This window comes from Grampus griseus, assembly GCF_964374135.1.
Source record: "Grampus griseus genome assembly, chromosome: 4".
Lineage (NCBI taxonomy): Eukaryota > Metazoa > Chordata > Mammalia > Artiodactyla > Delphinidae > Grampus > Grampus griseus.
This window is the reverse complement of record NC_138997.1, coordinates 33,930,676-33,954,350: the sequence shown is the minus strand read 5'-3', so window position 1 is coordinate 33,954,350 and position 23,675 is coordinate 33,930,676. Positions and strand designations below refer to the sequence as shown.

The following is a 23,675-nucleotide window of genomic DNA, read 5'->3' as shown; positions in this document are numbered from 1 at the left end:
TAAAAAAAAAAAATTTTTTAATACTATGAGAGTTGATGAGTTTACTCACAAAAATGAAGTATACTAGTTACTTCCAGGATGGCAGCCATTAAAAAAAAATTATTTGATTATGAACTATCGCCTACTTGTACTTTCTGGAGTTCTGTGTAGAGAAGGGTGTGGGCTTCTTCTAGACTCTCCAGGATAGAAAGCCAAGGTGCTTGGGCACAGGAGGGAAGTGTGGTGGCACCTGCGGTGTAGGAGAAGCCATTGGCATTTTAAAAATGTATTTTTTAGTGTATTAAATTTTATTTAATGCATTAAAACATTGTATTTTTCTGCAGAAAATAACAGCAGCCTTGAAGCAGACAACCACTTTAAGCCTTCACCTCGGCCAAGGAGCATGTTGAAAAAGCACAGCCACAGGGAAGAGAAAGACAGGCTAGGAGAAGACAAAGACACTGCCCTCCATGAAGAATTAGAGGCATATTCTGCACCTTCATTCCTCCTGAGGCTGAATGGCAGACAACCAGAAGCTGAGAAAAATGCATTCTCTGAAAACCTTGACCCTGAGGTTAGCGCTACTGCTAAACTGTGTTTCTAATTCAGGTTTTTGCATCTGATTATGAGAGAAAGAATATTTGTGTGTGAGCGTGCATGTGTGTGTGTGTTACATGATTTCTTCAGCAATTGATAAGGAAATAATTTTAAGTTTTTAAAAATATATTATATTTTATTGGATCTAAAACTCAATTGTAAGATATAGCAAAAATACAGCATTATTTTATGTACTGCTAAGAAAGAAGAAAACTGCTAAACTGTAACATATGATACATCCAATTTCAGAGAAAGTAAAATGTGAAAAAAACTTGCCTTTTTGAATCTATGCAACACTTTAATTGCAAGAGTTTTTATTTACATATCTTTGAATTGTATAATTTATGGCCAATGTCATTTTATTCATTTGGTTTCAATCACTCAACAAATGTGTAATGAATGTTCACGGCACAGTCCTATATTTTTTGGGATATACCAGAAGGGATGTAGATGTGATCCTTCAGGACTTCATCAGGAGTTTACTGTGTATTGTTATTAGGGAAGAACACTTGGCCGCCTGTCTTTACATTTCACTATGGTTAGAGAAGTTCCACCTCACATTTCAGAAGGGATAAGTATGGGAAGAACATTCCTCCTCCACAATCTGCTTGAGCAGATCAGAGAAAAGGAACTAAACAGTACTGGCTAAGCTTCTTTCTTCTTCTCCTGACTCCTCTGTGTTACTGATGTGAGAAAAGATCTGCTCCCTGGGAGGTGGTACAAAGGCAGACAGAGGAAGTCCTTTGTATCACAACTAAACAGAAGAATCTCTCCAATTCAGGTCAGAAGTATGAGCACAGTAGGCTCTGAGTCCACTCTTATCCTGTAGGTTAGCTTTACCAGAAAAGCTGGCAATTTGATATAAGTCTGCCTGGCTTCAATGTGCTATGTCCTAATTTGTTCTGAAAATCAGGTGAAGAGAGGGTGTTATCAAAACCAAACAATTATTTTGTTTAATAAAATCATCTGGTCAAGTGGATATTGTGTTAGTTCACTGTAGCTGCTGTAACAAATTGCCACAAACTAGATGACTTAAAACAACAGAAGTTCTCTCAGTTCTGGAGGTCAGAAATCCAATATCAGGGTGTGAACAGGGCTATGTTCCCTCTGAAGGCCCTAGGGAAGAATCCTTCTTTGCTTCTTCCAGTTTCTGGTGGTTGTCAGAAATCTTTGGTGGTCCTTGGCTTGTAGCTGCATCACTCCAGTCCTTGCCTCCGTCAACCCATGGTCTTCTTCCCTGGGTCTCTGTGTCTTCCCTCACTTTTGTCTAAAACAAGACACCAGTCATTTGATTTAGGGTCTGCCCTACTCCAGTAGATTCTCATCTTAACTAATTCCATCTGCAAACACCTTATTTTCAAATAAGATCACGTTCGGAGATTTGGAGTAGACATGAATTTTGAAGGAACACTATTCAAACTGGTAGTGATACCTAACTTTAATTGCTCTTTGTGATGTATTCTATATCCCTTGATTAAAGAAAGAAGTATTCCTAAACTTTTTAAAGTAACATTATATTATGACAGAAAATTTAATTGAAAAATATCTACCCATAATCCCATCACCTAATGACAACTATATTCATTATTCTTACTCCACTTTTGGGCTGTTTTTCTGTACTTGTTTTTATAATATTTGTCATCTTAACATTCACAATGTTTTGTATCATGCTTTTTGGTTTAATCTCTTAACATTAGGTCATGACATGTTTCCATGTTGCTGGGTGATCTTGAGACTATGTTCACCTTAATGACTATAACATAGCCCATATTGTAGAGCTATTATCTTTGTTGGGTATATTAGATACTGCTGTTTTTAATAGTCTAAATTTTCCTTATTCCTCATTATAAAGTTTTCCTGACCATGCTCTGAATCTTCTTTAAGCCCACATTTTCAGGGATTTCCCATTTATTTTTTGTCCAACCCTTCTCTCTCCTATGTCTATAATCTTTGGCTCCGGAAGAGTCTGTTTTCATCCACATTCAACGATGCTGAAGCCTCTTTAACTTTGTACAAGCTTTCACATGACACTGCACTTCTCTCCCTATTGCCTTACCTTCCTGCAAATGTCACAGCTGGGTATCGAAAGGGTGACATTTTCTTTCTCGATACAACCTCACTTCCCACCTTTCATTTGTGTGTGCGTGTGTATGATGATATATATCTATGTTTATATGTTAAATTAACTCATTATTCCTGGGATAAAATCTAGTCCATCATAGTAGACTATTTTAGTGTGGGATTTGATTTTTTAATATTTTGTTAAGACTTCTACATCAATATTTATGGAAGTTGACTATAATTTTTTCCTTATAATGTTGTTATCAGGTGTGAGTATCATATGAATTGGGGAGTGTCTCTTCCTCCTTTATTTTCTAAAAGTTTGTTTGGTATAAAACCAAAAGTTTAGTATCATTTTCCCCTTAATTGAGAGAATTCACCAGCGAAATTATCTGGGCCTAGAATTTTCTTTGTGGAGAGGTCTTTGACACGAAGTTTGATTTTTTTGGGGGGGGGGCGTAAATATTTGGTATCCAGATTTTCTCATCAGTTTGGTAATTTATGTCTATTTAGAAATTTATGCACTTTATCTGAGATGTTGAATTTATAAAGTTGGTTGTGATATTCCCTTATCCTTTTGATGACGGTAAAATTATGACATTCCATCTTTCATTTCTAATATGTAGTTTGTGTTTTCTGTCTTTCTTGTTAAATTTTGATAGGCATTGCTCAGTTCTGTTAAAACTTTAACTCTGTTAAAAGAACCAGTGTTGGCTTTGTTCGCTTTCTCTGTTGTTTGTTTCCAATTTCATTGATTTTCACTCTTTATTATTTCTTTCTTTTATTTTCTTTGGGTTTAATTTGCTTACCTTTAAGTTAGAAAATGTGTCCATCCATTTTAAGCTTTTCATCCTTTCTATCAAAACCTTTGAAAACTATAAATTTTCCTCTAATGCACTGATTAGCAGCACTCAATTTTTTTGATGCCATTTATTTTCATTATCATTCCTTTAAATACATTTTCTAATTTTCCTTGTGATCTCTTTTTTGGCCAAATGGTTATTTTATGGTGAATGATTTTATTTCCACATATTAGATCTTCTCTAGATATATTCTTGCATAAATTTATAATTTAATTTTATTATGATCAAAGAATATATCTTATATGAATTCACATTTTTTTAAATTGTTGGGTTTTTTTTTATGGCCCAGACTAAGTGTGTCTTGTGAAAGGTTTCATTTGTATTAACAAAGAATGTGTGTTCTGCAGGTGTTAGATATAACGTTCTGTAATTTCAGTTTGGTCAAGATGGTTGGTAGTGTCATTCAGATCTTCTCCTTTCTTACTGAATTTTTGTCTAGTTGATTTACCATGTACTAAATAGAGTGTGTTAAAATCTCCAATTATGTTTGTGAATTTCTCTGTACTTCCTTTTTGTTCTGTCAGCATTCCATGACTCTGTAATTAGACACATACACATTCATCATTATTAGTTCTTGACCCTATTTAGCCTTATGAAATTTTTGTATCTCTGGTAATGCTTCATATCTTGCAGTTTGTTTTGCCTGACATTTCAACATTTCAGTATTTGCATGGTATAACTTTCTCCATAATTTTCCTTTCAAACAATTTTTTTCTTTTTCTTTAAATGACTCTTGTAATAGCAGTTTGGTATTACTTTTTTATCAAGTCTGACAATCTGCTTTTTAATTGCGATCTACTTATGAATCCATTATTCCATTTATGAGTGTTTAGTCCATATACTTTTTTTAATAAATTTATTTATTTTATTTTTGGCTGCATTGGGTCTTCATTACTTGCACGGGCTTTCTCTAGTTATGGCAAGCGGGGGGCTACCCTTCGTTGTGGTGTGCGGGCTTCTCATGGTGGCTTCTCTTGTTGTGGAGCACGGGCTCTAGGTGCACAGGCTTCAGTAGTTGTGGCTCTCGGGCTCAGTAATTGTGGCTCACGGGCTCTAGAGCACAGGCTCAGTAGTTGTGGCTCACGGGCTTAGTTGCTCCATGGCATGTGGGATCTTCCCAGACCTGGGCTTGAACCCATGTCCCCTGCATTGGCAGGTGGATTCTTAACCAATGTGCCACCAGGGAAATCCAGTCCATATACATTTAATGTAAGTACACTTAGGGCCAATTTGTTGCTGTTTGTTTTCTATTTATTTTATCTATTTTTTTAAAATTGAAGTTATTCCTCTACAACTTCTTTCTTGCCTTTTTATTCAGAGTTAATCACATAGGTTTTAGTTTTCCATTAGTTTTCTCTGTTGCCTTTTGACTATACCTATTTGTGTTATATTTTTAGTAGTTGTCTTATGGATTACAAAATGCATCTATAAATGATCACAATACAGTTGACACTGTATTGTTTCACATTTAAAATAGAAACCTTGTAACAGTATAGTTCCATATACTCCCTCATCCATCATGCTGTTGATGTCATGTATATTACACCTACATATGCTATAATTTCCACGACACAGAGTTATAACGTTTCTTTAAAGAGCCTTTTAAACTTTTTTTCTTAGACCTTTTTTTTTTTTTTTTTATGGTACGCGGGCCTTTCACTGTTGTGGCCTCTCCCGTTGCGGAGCACAGGCTCTGGACGTGCAGGCTCAAGTGGCCATGTTTCACGGGCCCAACTGCTCCGTGGCATGTGGGATCTTCCCGGACCGGGGCATGAACCCGTGTCCCCTGCATCAGCAGGCAGACTCTCAACCACTGCACCACCAGGGAAGCCCTGTCTTAGACTTTTAAAGAACTAAAAGAAGAAAAGAATAAACATTTATAGTTTTCTTAGATATATATACCATTTCTAGGGATCTTCATTTCTTCCTGTAGATCCAGATTACCTTCTAGTGTTATTTCTCTTCAATCTTAAAAACTTATTTTTGCATTTCTTGGTTTGCCAGTGATCGATTCTCTCAGTCTTTTCTTATGTAAAACATATTCACTTTATCTTCATTTCTGAAGGATGGCTTACTTGAATATATACTTCTTGGCTGACAGTTTCCTTCTCCTATCCCCAGCTCTTTATAGGTTTCCATTGTTACTGGCCTCTATTATTTCTGTTATGAAATCAGCAAAAATTTATTTTGCTATCCTCATTATACAATGTTTTGTTTTTTTTCTGGCAGCTTTCAGAATTATTTTCAAGGTTTAGTCTTTTTTCTTTGAATTACAACAATTTGACTATGAGGTACTTAGGTGTGGTTTTCTTTATATTTATCCTGCTTGGGTTTTGTCAAGATTTCAGGATTTGTAAACTGATATTTTCCATGCAGATGGGAAGTTAAAATTTTTTTCTGTTTTATTTTCCTTCCTCTTGTTTGTAATTACATGCACATTGAAATTTTTGATATGTCTCACTGATCTCTAAATTTCTTTCTTTAATCTTTTTTCCCTTTGTTTTTTTAGATTGAATTAGTTGTATTGTTCTGTCTTCAAGTTCACTGCCTTTTTCTACCATTCCTGATCTGCTGTTAAGTCTATCAGTGATTTTTTTTTTAATTTTAGTAGTGTTCAACTCTAGAATTTCGATTGGTATTTTTTGTATTTTCTGTATCTAATAATAAGGTACCCTATCTATTCAGCCACTATGTATATATCTCCTCCTAAGTGCTTGAACATATTTATAATCCCTACTTTAAAGTTCTTGTTTGCTAATTGCAACATCTGGGTCATCTCTGGCTTGGTTACTATAGACTGCTTTTGTTGTGTTTGTTTTCATGAGTATGTGTCACCATTTTTTTTTTACTTATTAACATCTTGATTGACTACTGAACATTATGAATGATATGTTGTAGAGATTCTGAATTCTGTTATGTTCCTCTGAACATGTGCTCTAGCACAAAGATATTATGGCTAGACAAATTCCCAGCTCTGTCTCCCTTGCCATGGACATTGACTGAAATCTCTGCTTAGATTTTTCACTTTCTAGCTACTGTGATTTTACAGGACCCTTGAGGTCTTTCCCATGCCATGCATAGATGATCCAAGTGTTTGAGGTGGATTTATGTGCAGATATTGGGGTTCATGCCTTCTGCAGCTCTTCTCCAAATTTATTGCCTGATCTTCTAGTCCTAAACTCTATCTTCTGACCCCTCAAGCCAGCTTAGTAATGCTGCAGCCTTCTACTAAGCTGCACAGTTGGGGGAATTTCCTCAGGAAAAAGGCTACTAACTTGTAAGTCTCCTTGGGTAAATCTTCCCTTCTCAGGGTAGACTTCAGTGTTTGAGCCCTCCTGCCATCTGCCCAGATGGTTTCTCTCTATTGCTTTTGACATATAATTTTCTTTGTAAATATTATGGGAAAGAAAATTAAAATTTATTATCTATGCAACAAAATCAAACTTCTTACATTATAATATCAACACCTTTAGACTAGAGTATTATTCTATAAAGAGATGTTTAATTTATACACAAATATAATTACTTCATTTCATATATAATAATTATTTTAATTCAGATATAGGAATTTTGAGGAAAACTAAAGTGTATGAAATCTATGTAGTTTTTTATCTAAAATATTTGGAAGTAACTGTCTACTTGGTTTTATAAATTGCTTTCATTTGGTCAACAAGTAATATTTGTTTGAAACTAAGGGTTTTTACCTACTATTTCCTTTATACTTTCTAGGAAAATATATACTTAGAGAAAAACATGTCAAATATTTACCTTAAATATTTCTGAGATTTGATTTTAGAGCAGTAGGAGTTTTGAAAACATAGAGGTTTCAGTTAAAGAACTGGAATAGCTCTTAATGACCTATTGATGATCAAGATATAAAGGCTTGAAAGTAAATCATATTATAACCTCCTTTGACTTACTTTTGGTGTTTAGCAGAAAACTAATAATGCAGATTTCAGAGTTATGAAGTAGTTTTAATAATCCTATTGCCCCCCACAAATCTTGAGAACTAAACTTACTAGTAAATATATTTTCTTTAAATAGGATGCATGGTTAACAAGTCTATCATCATCATCCCTTAAAGAAAGTCTCGGAAATTCCTCTTCACCAGTATCTGGGGAAAAATCCTCCATCACAGGTGATTATATCAAATTATTCTACCTTATTTTATTTATGAACTCTGTATTGCTTAGAATGCTATTTGTAAAAGAAATAACACTTTACACAGTTATAGGAACAATATATGTTTGTGTTTGCCTGAGTTTTAATCCCCAAAACACAATTTATTAACCATGTGATTGTAGATGCAGAACTTCATCTCTCAATGCCTCAATCCCCCAAGTTATAATAAGACCAATCTCATAAGGCTATTGTGAAAATTAAGTGATACTATGCATTTTAGCCACTAACTCAATTCCTGGCACAAGTAGAGTATTCACTAAATGTGAGCTATTATTATGTAGGCGTTGCTGCAATAGTCAGCATAATGGTTAGGTGAACTTTTAGAGTGAGACTAAGCTGGATTTGAATCTAGGTACAACTACATGAGAAAGTAACTAACCTTTCTGGCCCTGTATGTTGCTCTTTAAAATGGACTTAGTAAGAGTAGGGTGGTTGTGAGAATTAAATTAGTTTTAATACATGTAAAGCATATAGAACAGAACCATCGTTAGCACATAGTAAGTGTGAGGTATGAGTAGTTAACATTGTTTCTTTCCTTAGTCTTATGACATATAACTTAATGAGAGCTAAAGGCATAGCTGTTTTTAAGACTGGGATGTATAACTTATATTTATTAAGTGCTTAGTATGTAGTATAATTTTTGTCATATTATGGATGAGAAAAACTGAAGTGCAAAGATATTGGGAAACATACCCGAGGTCAGTGATGGAGCCATAATTTGAATCTTTTGCTCCAAAGTCCTTGTTCTTTTCACTGAGTACTTTGATTAGCAGCTCTAAAGAATCCATTAATGATACTTTGAATCATGAGTAGTCTCCAAATATGAATGTATAACTGGAATTATAAAGTGATATTATATCTAGCTTACCTAGATATAAAATGAGTTCCCCAGAAATGGCTGGAATGAAAGCCTCATAATTAAGACTTTGACAGTAAAGATACAGGTTGGCCAGTAGGTGGATCCTAGTAGAACTGAAAGTTGGTGATCAACACAGAAAGCACTGATTTTCTGTTGAACATTCTAAAGTGTGGTAGAATCACAATAATAGAAGCAATTCTGTAAAAGCAAAACTGAATCCTCCATGCCAGAGCTTAAGCCTGTCCCTTGAGCACTGAGAGGGTAAGTACTAGGCCTTCCTTTCCTGCCCTTTTGATATCAGAGGCAACACTGCATCTTAGTGGAGTAAAACTCTAAAGGATGGCTTTATTCTCTGTGTTGTGGCCTCTTCTAGAACTGCATTGATTCTTGGTCCTCTCTACACCTGTACAATACTATAAGTGCATTGCTAGTAACTGTAGTATCTTAGAAATCTGTGCCTCTTGCTCCAGCTAAGAAACACAGGCTTTTGAATAGAATAGATACTGCCATTTCACTTACTTGGTTTATACACCAACAAGGGCTTGTGGCATGTCTATGGTTTAGGGTTGTTATTCCATTTTCTAAGGTGTGTCAAATGCTTTAGTAGATTTAGTAGCCATTTTTTCTTTTGTAGCTCACTTGGGAAAAAAGTTTATTCAAGTTGAATATGATAGTTTTCTCCATTTATTATTTTGCAAGAAAGAGATTATAGGCAGTTTTCATTTAGCAGAAAGCAAATGAATCTGTTACCCACCTTATTAATTCAGAAGGGAGATTTAGTTCTGTTACTCTGTCACAAAATAGATCAGAATGAAGAATGCACTGAAAACCATAATTCCTTGAAATCAATTGAAAATGAAGAGAACTCAGTTTTGATAGACTTTGTTACTACACTTGAGAAAGCCAAGGAAAGTCAAGTGACTACTGATGACCTTGAAGAAGAAAAGGAGAAAGCTGAACTGATTATGAATGATAACGTAACAGTTGATGATCCACCACTGTTTCAACTTCAGAGTATCTTACGCACTGAGTCTGCAAAGGTATTTATATAAAATTGTACCTTCTATACTACAGCTTAAAATTCAAAATAGAACTTTTAAATATTTTATCTTCCATGTTAGGTACATCTGAATTATTCGTGGAAATAATGGTATTATACTGTCAAGTGATTCTTATTCAATAGAATTTTAACTTCAGGGAAGGTTTGCAGTGAAAATAATAAAACCCAACATTTCATTAAAAGTTAACAGAAGTATATGATCATAATATACTTTTAAATGTTTCAGAAATACATACCCAGAAGTGGGTATGTTTCTGTAGGTCTTCATGTTATAAAAATGCAGCTGTCTGGAATAATTTCTAAGGTTTTGAGTTAGTGAAGGATATTCCTTTGGATATCATTTTAAAATATTTTATAAATTTTAATAAAAATCTTTAAGAAAAGTTTATAGCATCCATACTTACTTAAATGGATGGACAGGATCATTATCAGGAATATTATTATTATTACCTTGAGAACCAGATTTGTGATATGTAGGATTACTTGTCCCTACACTACGTTGCACCAGAGTACTATACTGTTAAAATTTATGGGGAGCATTTTTAGTCTTTATTTCTCCTAAATTTTCTTTTTTGTGTGTGTGGTATGCGGGTCTCTCACTGTTGTGGCCTCTCCCGTTGCGGAGCACAGGCTCCGGACGCGCAGGCTCAGTGGCCATGGCTCATGGCCTAGCCGCTCCGCGGCATGTGGGATCTTCCCGGACCGGGACATGAACCCGTGTCCCCTGCATCGGCAGGCGGGCTCTCAACCACTGTGCCACCAGGGAAGCCCTATTTCTCCTAAATTTTCTTTATGCAGTTTCTCCTGCAGTTAATTGGTGGCTATGTATACTTATTACTAGGGAAGATAACAGCTGAAAACTTGTGGTTGAACAGGACTTTTATAAACAGAGTATTAAGTTTTTATTAAATTTTATGGAGAAGGTTCATTAAGCCACATTCCAGGTATATTGTCCTTAACCAGTTTCCTTAGGAAAAAGCTCTAATGCCAAGTTAGGGGTGTGTTTATATCTGCTCTCTCTTTAGTATTAGCACCCATCTGTCCATGTAAAGTAGAAAAGTTATTCCTTAAAAGGACGAAGGGTATTCTGGAATTTATAGACAGGTCTTAGAAATGTTTAACAGAGGTAATTCTAAATTAGAACAGGTGATTTATATATAACAAGTAAGATTATAGCATATTTCTTTTGAATGAATCTTTGGCTTTATTCTTACTCTCTACTGAGTGATCTGAAGTCTGATTAATCATTCCCCTCTAAGGTCTCTTTGTTGGATTCTCCCCATGGAGTAAAAAGCAGACTCCTCACCACTGGAGATCTCATACGATTCTTCCCGGACCTTATACTCCTCAGCTTTCCCTGCCATTCACTGTGCCTCAGCATCTTTCACCATTTTTGGTTTCTCAAAATTATCAAGCTCTCCATAGAACATCATGTGGCCCTTTGTTATTCATCATTTGTCTGAGCTCTGATGTCGAGCCTTCAGGGAGGCCTTCCCTGACCAAATTCATTATTGTGGCTCGTCAACTCCACTCTGTCACTGTCACTGGACCCTAGTTTATCTCCTTCATGAGTGACATTAGTTTACGTGTTTATTGCCAGTCAACCTCCCTAAAATGTAATATCCTTATTTGTTCCTGGTGCCAGCTATACTTGACACATAGTAGATGCTTAAAAAACATCGATTTACTGGAAGATTGGCCTCTAAGTCTAACTGTGATAGATACAGTGAGTAATCCATCTTTGGCTTTTTCTATTTAATAGAAAATAATTCAAGATAGAAATATGAAGAGTAAAAAGTCAACAAATAATAGAGCATCCAACGCATCTGGCAGGTAATAAAGTTATCATTTTCCCTCAGTTATGGGTTTACATTCCAAGAAAACTAGTTTTAGTTTAACTTCTGTACAGTAAATTTCATTTGGTGTTACTTAATTTTCTTCGTATGAGAAGAATGAAGTAGTTACTTCATGGTAAATCCCTCTAGTTGAATATATTCATTTATAAAAAGGAATTGATTAAGGATCCTCTATGTTCTGCATTGCTCCTGGGATATAGTTTCTTTCTCCTATTTTTCCTGAGACAGTAGATATACAGTGGTAATAAAGCTGAAGTCCAGCATTCACCTTCTCTATTAAATGTCTTTGTCCAACACATGAAAAATTGTACTTTAAACTTAGAGGTTCTATGGACTAAGTTGGTTTATTAAAATGATAAGAATTCATAAATGCTATTCAAAACCTTCTGAATCTTTTAAATTATCATTAGTCAAATATAACAGGGGTCAGCAAACATTTTCTGTAAATTTGTGAGTTAGTACATATGTCAGGTCTTGTAAGCCATATGATCTCTGTTGTAACTACCCAGTTCTGCTATTGTAGCAGGGAAGACACTGTTGGCATTATGCAAATAAATGAAAAAGCCAGGGTGCAATAAAATTTATATACCAGAATAGATGGGGGGCCAGATTTTCCCACCAACCCTGAAATAGAGGTTACTAGTCTAACTTTATATTTAAGATGGTTTATGTAGCAAAATAACATAAGAAACTATTAAAACCTACTTATTAATATTGTCTTTTCCCATGTAACTTGAGTCCATGTTTGTTAAAAATGTTTTAATTACAAAATCTTGAAAGAAAAATTGCATTGAAGCTATATAACTTAAAGTAATAAAATTTAAATTAGGTTGAATAGGGGTCTTTGTATACTAAGGACACATCACTTTCAAAGTAATTATAATTTATTAAATTATAATGTAGTTTTCAAATATAGTATTTGCAAAATCTAATGAATCTGTCTTCTACCAAGTGCAGTTGTAATAGTTTATCTTGATTCATTTGGATCTTTTCAGATTAGTGACCTCTGAGTTAAGGAAACCTGGTTCTCTAAGGAGAACTCCGTTGACAGTTCCCACTTCTCACTATTTAGGGACTTTGAGAGTCTTGGACCAAAAGCCCTCACAGAAACAGAGCACAGAACCTGACAGAGCAGATAACATAAGGGCAGCTGTTTATCAGGTAAAAAGGAAAATATTTTTTTAAAAAATTAGAAGAATTAATCACTTACATAAGGTTTGTTTATCAGGAAGTAAAATGACCCTGTCAAAGATGACGATTTAATGTTTAATTTATTTCCTTTATAATACCTGAACAATCCAAAGCTGTTTTTGTAATATATATATACTAAATTATCTCCTTCTAGGCTTTGTTTAACTGATCATAGTTGTTTTTAAAGAAAGAGAATATGCCATGGCAATTGATAAAAATACAGCAAAAGCAAAATGTAGTTGAGGTACACCTATGTTCTATACTTTTTCTCCTTTAAGTTTATATAGTTATGAACAAAAAGAGTTTTAATTTTTTTTCTTTCCTGAGACTTTCTGTATTTGAGTTAAACTTACATAGAAGAAAGCTGTCCTAATTTTTTCACAATTCCAAAAAAGAAGTCTTTTTTTTTTTTGTCTTATTTGTTGTACAGAATATAGTACACTTTGGAACATTGTCCATGTGAATTTCAGAGAAAAATGTTAATATATGTAGTCATTACATTACACATTATATTACACATATATAAATCATATACACATGATTTTCTTAATTCTTGCTCATCTTTACATATTAGAATATCAGAAAAAGAATGATACTAGTACATATAAAATCTGTAAGTTTTATGTTTTGCTTTTTTAAAGTTTTAATCATATATTCAGAAATAAGAATTCTAATTCATTTGCAAAACTTTGAATATCATATAGCCTTTTTCTTGTTCCCACAGGAGTGGTTAGAAAAGAAAAATGTTTATTTACATGAAATGCACAGAATTAAAAGAATCGAAAGTGAAAACTTAAGGATTCAAAATGAACAGGTATTCTGAATATAGAAGTAAAAAATATTCTGGATTTTTAAGTCAGTAAAATAGTCTGAATGTTTAATATTTTTAAATCAACTGTTTTTTAAATGGTGAAATAAATTGTATATAAAAGAATTGATTTCTGATTTTATTTCTCTGGTACTTTATACATTTTTAGTTTGATATGAATATAACTGTTTTACATGAAAACATGGATACACAGAGATTTTTATTATTTATATGTGAGCAATAGCTTTGGCACTACTGATTATGAACTTATTTTTTCTTGTGACCATGTACCTATTTCATTATTAAAAATTGACTTTGATATTACAACTTAGCCAGGAATATAAAGGGTCATCAGACATTAACCTTCAGTTTTCCCCTTTTCTATCTTGAGTTTTGTATGTATCTTCAAGACCAGCCTCTACCTGAGTATTTGCCCCTATCCTTCCCACTGACTGGAGCTGGGCTCTTATTTCAGTCTCTCCTGTACTTCACCTTCTGCCTCTAACTCCTTCCTACAACATGCTCCAGTTCTTTCCCATCTTCTAAAGTAAAATCCCTGAAAAAAACAAAAGAAAAAAAAACAACCCTTCATTGTGCTTTTTTTTTTTTTTGCGGTATGCGGGCCTCTCACTGTTGTGGCCTCTCCCGTTGCAGAGCACAGGCTCCGGACGCGCAGGCTCAGCAGCCATGGCTCACGGGCCCAGCCGCTCCGCGGCATGTGGGATCTTCCCGGACCGGGGCACGAACCCGCGTCCCCTGCATCGGCAGGCGGACTCTCAACCACTGCGCCACCAGGGAAGCCCCCATTGTGCTTTTAATACTACCATGGATAGAAACATATTTCCCCAGCGCACAGCACTGTGTGGAGCAGCCCTGCAGGGGACATGCCTGGACACTGGCACTGCCTTTGCAGCATTATCTGCCACAGTCAGCGCCAGACACCTCATTTGCTCTTCACAACTCAGTGAGGGAGCTCATACTTTTACTTCTAAATTATGTTATCTCTATAATAAAGCTTTATATCATTTAATGCTAAGCAATATTATAAGGCAAACATAGAATATTATGGGATTGGATTGAAGTAAGTAAAGTAATAACATACTTGCTATATGTTCACCTACATATTTTCTAATCTGGCACATGTTTTCAACACTTGGGATATGTTTATGCAGTAAGAATTTTATGCTCTGATGTCAGTCAAAACTCAGGGTTAAAGCACAGATCTGTAGTTTACTGTGTGACTTGACCAATTTACCTTACTCTGACAGGCCAGAAAGGTAAAGTTAAAGTTAAAATATCAGGAAAGTTACAGGCCAGACAGGTAAAGTATATAACTTTATCTTTCTGGCCTGTAACTTTCCTGATATTTTTCTTTTAGTGCAATATTGCATTATGAGCACTTTGCAGTACCAATTAGCCTTTTACAGTTTATTTTCATAGCATTTGTTCAGTACACTTCCAAAAAAAATTCCTTCCCATACATGGTAGTAGATCAATATCTGATAAATGTTTAAGAAAGGACATTTTAAAATGCAGTGAATAATTCAGATAACATTCTTTATCAATTAACTTCTCTAAATCTATTTTAAATAGATTGCTTTGAAACCTAATTTGATGAATATGAAGGGAATTTAAAAAAATGAATGTATGTATATCTATATCTATCTATATTTGTCTATTTATACATATACATATTACTGTCTATTATTTTTCCAAAATAGAAAAGAGCTGCTAAGAGAGAAGAAGCCTTAGCATCATTTGAGGCCTGGAAAGCCATGAAAGAAAAGGAAGCAAAGAAGGTAGCTGCAAAAAAAAGGCTTGAGGAAAAAACCAAGAAGAAAACTGAAGAAGAAAATGCTGTGAGAAAAAGAGAAGCACTGCAAGTATGCAATGGTTTTGACTATCTTAATTATTTTTAAAATATTTGAAAATTAATGATTAACTGTGGTTTTACTATTTTATTATATTCACATTAAATAAGAGTAACTCTGAACTTTTTCAGACTTTTGAAAAATGGAAAGAGAAAAAGATGGAATATCTTAAAGAGAAAAGTAAAAAAGAGAAAGAATATGAAAGAGCAAAGAAACAGAAAGAGGAAGAAACTGTTGCTGAGAAAAGGAAAGATAACGTAACTGCTATTGAAAAATGGTAATCCAAAATAATGAATGTTTTGATAGATCTTAAATTAGTAACACTTTAGGCTTTTCTAAAATTCATTTACTTGAATGTTACTAATGCACTTAGTCTCATTATTGCAAAGACACATTAGGGAATCTTTATTATATATTCTCCTTTAACTTGCCAGTGTTTTGACTATCCTACATAGGAATGAAAAAAAGGAAGCTGTTTTCAAGGAAAAGGAAAAAGAGAAAATAAATGAGAAAAGAAAAGAAGAACTGAAAAGAGCTGAGAAAAAAGATAAAGATAAACAAGCTCTTGAAGAATATGAAAAATGGCTGGTAGGTGTTATTTGTTAATGCACTGTGTCTTTTAAACGTACTTGTTCTGACTTTTCTGTCCCTAATTCCAGTTCTATTTGTCCCATGCCTACTGACCATTTCTACCTGGAAGCTACCTTGTTGAATTCATTCTCTCCTACATATATCATAATTTATTTGATCTACTCATTTCTATTAATGATTCTACTATTCCTTAAAACACTCAGGCTTAAAACTTTAGTCATAATAATGTTCCTTACCTGCATCCCCACATTTAGTCACTTACCAGTCATGCCCATTCGTCCTTTGCAATGATTCTCCTACCTAAAATTATAAAAAAGTGTACTGACAAGTGTATTACTGAAGCTATACCAGGTTAATTTAGGTGGAACTTGGTCCTGACACACAGTAAAATTGTATTTAATGAGAAAGTTATTCCATTTTTTATTTTCTTTTGATCTTTCTGATGACCTCGAGGAGAAGGTCTTATTTAAGTGTTTTTTTAATGAAAGCAATCAAGTATGAACGTTGGGAGAAATGATATCTAGCAGGACTTTATATTCTTTGTTTCAATGTACTTACGTTTATAGTTACTTTTCAGTGATGGCAAGCAAAATACTGTTTTCTGTTTTAAAATATCAATATAAATATATATTTTATTCATTTAATTTTGAATAAGTAAATAAGTAATACATTTCAGATGCATAAGTACTTTATGTGAATAGTTAACACGTTCACATGTTCAGCAATCAAAAAGTGCAGAATTTCTCCACAGGGCTTAGGGTCCAGTAGGGTTTCTTATCAAACTTTTTTGAATTCATGTCTATCAGCAAGTTAAAAAAATGTCATCCAGAGTATTTTTTTATTTGCATTTCTCTGGTTAGGATTGAGCTTGAGTATCCTTTCATTTGTGTGAGGATAATTTATATTATTTTTCCTGTAAAGTGTCAGTTCATAAACAACATTTTTTCATTGGTCTTTTTCTTACTGATTTCTAGAAGCTTTTTTATGTACTAGGGAAATTAGCCTACCATTTCTGATATGAGTTACAAATTTTTTCCCATTGTATTGTTGGTCTCTCAACTTTGCTTATATCATTATTTTAGTAAATTTATTTATTTATTATTTATTTTTGGCTGTATTGGGTCTTCGCCTGTGCACACAGACTTTCTCTAGTTGCGGCAAGCAGGGGCTACTCTTCATTGTGATGTGTGGGCTTCTCATAGCAGTGGCTTCTTTTGTTGTGAAGCATGGGCTCTAGGGTGCATGGGCTTTAGTAGTTGTGGCACGCGGGCTCAGTAGTTCTTGCTCACGGGTTTTAGAGAACAGGCTCAGTAGTTGTGGCACATGGGCTTAGTTGCTCTGCAGCATGTGGGATCTTCCTGGACCAGGGCTCAAACCCGTGTCCTCTGCATTGGCAGGTGGATTCTTAACCACTGTGCCACCAGGGAAGTCTTATATCATTTTATTCCATGAAGAATTTTATTTTATTTTCAGGTGTCAAATCTATCAGTCTTTTTTTATGGCTTCTGATTTTCAGGTGTAGTTGAAAGGACTTTCTCCAAAACTTAGGCTCCCATTTTTCTTTGAATAACTTTATGATTTTATATTTAACATTTTAACATTTGCTCCACTTAGAATTTATCCTAGTGTATGATGGGAAATATGATTCCATCTTTATTTTTTCCAAATGCATCTTTCATAAAACAGCATATCTTTTACCCACTGATTTGAGGTACTGCCTTTATTATATGATACATTAGATCATTCCCATATTTTCAGGTCTGTTTATTTCTTAACTTTCTGTTCCATTGGTCAATCTCACTGTACATACTCCAGTACAACACTGTTTCATCATCAGGACTTTATATATTTTCATATATGTTTGGATTAATCTCCCTTCATAACTCTTCATTCAATGTATTTCTGAATATTCTTGGGGGTTTTTTTTCCACACAAATTTTAGAATCAGTAGTAGCTAGAGACACACACAGGACCCAAAGCAGGCTATTTAAAGATAGGATAAAAAGATGCAACACTTAGGAATAAACTTAGGAAATGTGCAATACCAATATAGAGAAAACTTCTGAAGGACACAAATGAATACCTGAGAAATTAGAACAAAACTGTCCTTGTATAGAAACAATCTTATAATGATGCTATAAAGATGTCAGTTTTCCCTGAAATAACTTACAAATTTAATGCAATCCTAATAAAAATACCAACAGAATTTATTGTTGTTTATGTGTTGACTTTAGTACTGCTATAATGCTAAATACATGCAGATAAACAGTAATAAGGCGATCAAAATTGGTTCAGTCGTTTGAATGAGGATAGTAGTGTTCTATGATGATTTCCTTAGATTAAACTCTTAAATAATGCTTTGTTCTAAGAAAAATTTAAAATCTTCTTATATTAAGGAGACGTATGCTAATTCTGCTAGTATCTTTTAGAGTAGTAACTGAATGTAAATGTTTCAATTTTCAGTTTTATTTTCACATTGTCTTGAAAATGAGATATAATTTCCTTAGTGACTAAGTCATAGTTAGGTACACAATGTTTTATTACAGTGGTTAGTCACTTTCTCATTCTAATCAATCCTCTGGAAAATAAAAACTCATCAAAGACCTAAGACAAAATAACTTGTTTTGGTATACAATATATCCCTACAATACAGCTCTACCTAAAAAAAAAAATCCATGTACAACATGTTACAGCTCTGTTTCCCATCTTACCAATTTCTTATTGAAATTTGTTTGCAGAGAGAATGGAAAAATACCCCTATACAGAAGAGCTAATTACTTCAATTTTCATGTAAAGTAACATCTCAAAATTTTGATGTACAACCTAGTTTGGGGAGTGAGCAATTGATGGGTCACTGTTTTAAGTGAAAATTGTAGCCAAAGATCAGGTAAGATGCTTCTTCAAGCTGGTTCCCAGATTAATTCATAGTTACCTTTAATAAGAAAATAAGCAAAAGATTCAGACCCCAACAAACAACAGACAGGAGGACTTTTTAAGAAACCTCTTTTAATTATTACTCAAGATAACATTGATTCATGTAAATTGACATTAAGGTTGATAATTAATTGCCTATTTTCTGCCCTAACTTTTTAGCACCTGCCAGCAAACTCAAGGTTGCTTCCAGTTCCTCTCTCTCCCTATCTTAAATGGAATGGACAGTGAGGTTTTTTCAGTCAGTTTCTGAGGACACAGCATGGTCACTGCTTTTCTCTCACCTAGCTAGAGGGCCTGCCTCTCTCTAAAGTAATAAGATGATTGACCGTGGTCCAATTACAGCTTTTATTTTCTCAGTTAGGATTCTGAAAGGAGGTTCTCTGTTTATTAGAAATAACAAAGATGAAAACATTCTCATGACGAAGAGCAAAATGTTAAGACAAAAAGAAAATTTCACACCTCTCTTCAATCCTTCTGTTGTTTGTGAATAATTACATGTTAATGGAACCTTACATTACCATATTCTTCTTGTGATATTATCAATTCCATTTATGTACTGATGAAAGAAGCATAGACACCTAATAATTTACCAAAATACCACTCCTCCCAAGCCATTCAGCCTGCAGAGGCAGGATTGTCCAAGTGTTCCGTGACACCACTGCTCTTTGGAATACAAGGAAACCACTAAACTTTATAGTTTTAGCAGAAACTTGAAGAAATGGAGAGACAATCCAAGCTGCAGGATGAAAGGCCAAATGCTATTAACATTTCAGGTATTCCTAGATCATTGTTTAGATTTCATATTAATCCTCAGATACTCAGTCATTTCTTGGAAGGGAGTATAGCAGGGAAACGAAATGGTTCTAAAATTCACCTGGTATAATAAAAATGTGAGACGATGGAAGATACTATTTTCAAAATAATATGAAGCAGGACTGTACCAATCAAGCAATGAAATATGAATTTACCATTTCACTCTCCTGTGAATCTGCATTCTCCTACCCTCCTGGATTATTCCCATCAAGTCTCAGGATAAGTAATCTTAATAAAAATAAACTCTCTTAATTCTTCATTTCCCTCCAGCTATGATCCTCATCTTTTTTAATAGCTAAACTTCTGGAAAGTTTGTTTACACTTCCTTAGTTCTTCATATCCTTTTCATCCTCAGTAAACCCCCATCTTATCCCTTTTCTGAAACTAAACTAAACTTTGAGAGTTATGATTTTGCCAGAGCATCTAGACTATAGTATGTATTCTTTTCTGCCCTGTTTCCTAGACCTCTGGGCATTCTGCACAGTCGATTTCCTCTTCCACTTGAGCTTTCTCCTCCTCTGCTGCCATGTTCCCCGGTTTACCTCTCAGCATTCTGCCTTTCTTCTCCAAATCACCTGTTGACAGCTCTTTTTTTTTTTCCAAACCTGTGTTCTAAATGTTACTATGGCCTGTCAGGCCTCGCCTGATCTTACACGTATACCTTGTCATTCTCATCTGGACCCCGCTCCCATCTCCCGCCAGGCTTTATTCACACTGGCTCTCTGGCTTCCTCTCCCATCCCAAGTTTTCCCCACTTGTCAGAGTCCTCACACACACTCTTCTGTCTGCGTGGGGTGCCCTCCCCTCAGTGCACATCACCAGTGGCTCCTCTTACCCATCACCTCTCAAAGTGACTTTCCCTGAATCCACTTTTCTTTGAAAGTAAGTACTTCCTTTCATTTTTTATCAATCACAACAGCTTATTTATATGTTTCATAGAATTTCACACAATTTGGAATTATCTGTTGTTTATGTACTTGTTTATTAACCATCTATTTTGAAAGTTCCCTAAGGGACAGGAACAGTAACCTGTGTGTTTGTATTTTATAATCACTTCATGCATGGCTCCCTGTATACTGCTTGACCCAGAGTAAGATCTCAGTGCTTAACACTGAATGAATGAGCACAAATTATAGTATAGTACAAGTAGAATAATAGCTTCAGAACCTGTTACCTGTAAGGATGTACTATATAATAAAGGAACACAAATTAATGGATGTGAGGCAATAACAATTGGGATTATTTGTGACATATGGATATAAAATCACTTCAAACAATTACTTTACTGCAATACAAACTTCAGAAGATTTAAACATTAAATATAAAATGCCAAACAATAGAATACAGCATATTAATAATAAAAAATCAGTATATTTGCTGGCTGGAGGGTAATTTCCTACAACTTTGGAGAATAAATCATTATTGTCCAGCAAAGTCGAACATATTCATACCCTACAAACTGGCAATTTCACTCCTAGGCATATACTTGGAGAGAAAATCTTGGCTTATAAGCACAAGGAATCAAACAGGGATATATTTACAGCAGCATTGTCTTTGTGTGGAAAAAACATTAGAACATCATGTCTTCAACACCAAAATTGATTAGTAAACTGTGATATGTTGATATACTGGAATTCTGTGCATCAGTGAACTAGAGCTACAGCTCCATATAGATGGATCTTAGAAATATGGTCATAAATAAAAGACAGATGCAAAAGAATATATAGCATGGTACCTTTTAGCATAAACTCAAAAAACCTGCAAAACTCAAAAAACCTGCAAAACAAAATTATTTGTTGTTTGGGGATGAATACGTGTGTGTGATAAAGGTATTAAGGGATGCACTGCAACTATAAGCACTAAATTCAGTAATGGTTATCTCTGGATGGTGGAGAGAAAGCAGGTGTGGTGAGGGAGTGGGTACAAGGGCTGCACAAGTATTGGTCATGTTTTATTTCAAAAGGCAGGTAGTGGGTACACAAATTTTGACTATATTACTCTTTAAACAGTTTAGTTGTCTATGGTTGAACTATTAATTTTTTGGTAAAAAATTAAGGACTAAAAACGTAGATAAAATGCTGCAAGGATAATATTTATTATATGAAAATGTAAATTGCTAAAAATTACAAGCACCAATAACCATACAGTTAGAAGAGCCAAATAACAGAGCAAAAACTTCACAAAAGCACTAAAGAAATGAAAACGTACTCAAGCTCAATAACAAGCAAAGAAACATGAACCTCAATATTCAAATATTTTTAAACACTGTGAAGTATCCTCTGCTGCCATCACATATTCAACCTTTGCACCCAGTAAATTTATTTCTGAGACTCTGTTCTCAGAAAGTCATCACTAACTTGTAATAATTATTCTCTTTGAATTATGGGATTACAGGTCTTTTTTTCCTATTTTACATAATTCTTTTTAAATATTATCACTTTTAATATTTAAAAAATTAAGTGGTGCGTTAATGCCTATTGATAGTATGCTCATAAATTAGCAATATTTCCTAGCTGTTATTACTTTATAACCAATTAAGCTAGCAAATGACATTTAAATACCTTATAATGATTATTTTGTTCTTCAGCAAGAAACTTGATTTGAAAATAATGGTCATATTTGTATATAAATTTATATATAAATAGTTTTCTATTTTCTCTTTAGGAAAAAAAAGAAAGGAAGGAAAGAATTGAACGGAAACAAAAGAAACATCATCCCTTTCTTGAAAATGAGGCACTTCCTCCATGGAGCCCTCCAAGCAGAACTGTGTTCTCAAAAGTGTTTTGATAATTCTTATTCTTGCATTATTTAGTTATTTATCAATTTACCATTTTTAGCCAAACTAAATTTAAAACTATTAATTCAATTATTTATAGTTAGAAGAGTCTATTTTAATTAAATGCCGGTCACTTCTGCTGACAATGAAAAAGATGCTTTACAGTTTAATCAGTGAAAGCATTGAAAGCATTTTTGAACTGTAGATAAACTGCTTCAAATGAAGAGCTAATAATCATATTGCTTTTACCATTGAAATACATAACCCTTTATCATGTCCTGATCATTTGTATAGTCTGATGATCCATGATCACTTTCCCTAACCTGTGCATGTTATTAGTATGTTTATTCTCCAATATAAAAAGAAAACCATCTAGGTACCATAATCATAGATATAATTGATTTTGCGAATGATTGCACCTCTAGATTCGGGTTTTAAAATGAATGGTCACTGGGGAGTATGCAAATATTATTTCTTCTAAAACTAATCTTTAGCTCAAAGTAGTTGCATTTGCACTGTGCAAGTTAGACTTTTGGTCAACTGAGGCAGTAGTTCAGTAGAATCATGCAATCACTGAGGCATTTTCTTTAAGAATGTTGCCATATATTTTAATATGAGTATACTTTATCTGTTTTTGCGTAAGTGACAGTCATAGGTGCTTTATAATGAGCAGACCTCTGAAATGTGTCTTCCTAAATTCTATCTCACTTTTCTATTTCATTGATATCAAAAGATGTCCATTTCATGGTAATTATATACATTACTTATGGAAATTCCACAAGAGTCCAAGGTCATTATCACTATTTTTATTTTCCAAACTAAAGCCATAAAGATGATAATGGCAATTTTTGTCCTCTTAGCTAATCCAGAGTCATCTACCTTATATTTAGAAGACAGCTGTATGGGAAGGTAATTTGTAGAAAATGTGCAAAGAATCTATTTATTTGATCTCTGCATATCCTCATTAATCGGACTCATACTTGAACTGGTCAACTAGTTTATCACAGACCAAATATATGCTCTCAGAGTTGAAATGCTACTGCAGCCAATGATGCAATGCAATGATAGATGAGAAAAAAGTTACTATTTATGAAGTACCTGTTGTATCCTCTCTACTAGATCTTTACAAGTATTATTTTTGATCTTTACAACAACTATTCAGAGTATGTGTTATTAGCTTCATTTTGCAGATAAAAATACTGAGACTCAGAGAAATCAAAGAACTTGCCACTCA

General features: G+C 34.2%; 1 protein-coding gene across 1 annotated transcript in view; it reads left to right on the top strand.

Annotated features, from left to right (window-relative positions):
* The window catches only part of MAP9 (microtubule associated protein 9), a gene marked incomplete at its 5' end in the record, with an annotated part of 30,837 nt that extends 8,021 nt beyond the window's left edge, over positions 1-22,816 (top strand). The window contains 10 exons of the mRNA XM_082653582.1: positions 324-553; positions 7,545-7,638; positions 9,346-9,581; positions 11,364-11,434; positions 12,453-12,618; positions 13,373-13,462; positions 15,178-15,339; positions 15,459-15,604; positions 15,783-15,915; positions 22,330-22,816. Coding sequence (XP_082509708.1) covers positions 324-553; positions 7,545-7,638; positions 9,346-9,581; positions 11,364-11,434; positions 12,453-12,618; positions 13,373-13,462; positions 15,178-15,339; positions 15,459-15,604; positions 15,783-15,915; positions 22,330-22,452 — 1,451 coding nt within the window. The 3' untranslated portion in view covers positions 22,453-22,816. The remainder of the gene's footprint in view (positions 1-323; positions 554-7,544; positions 7,639-9,345; positions 9,582-11,363; positions 11,435-12,452; positions 12,619-13,372; positions 13,463-15,177; positions 15,340-15,458; positions 15,605-15,782; positions 15,916-22,329) is intronic.
* Positions 22,817-23,675: the final 859 nt, after the last annotated feature.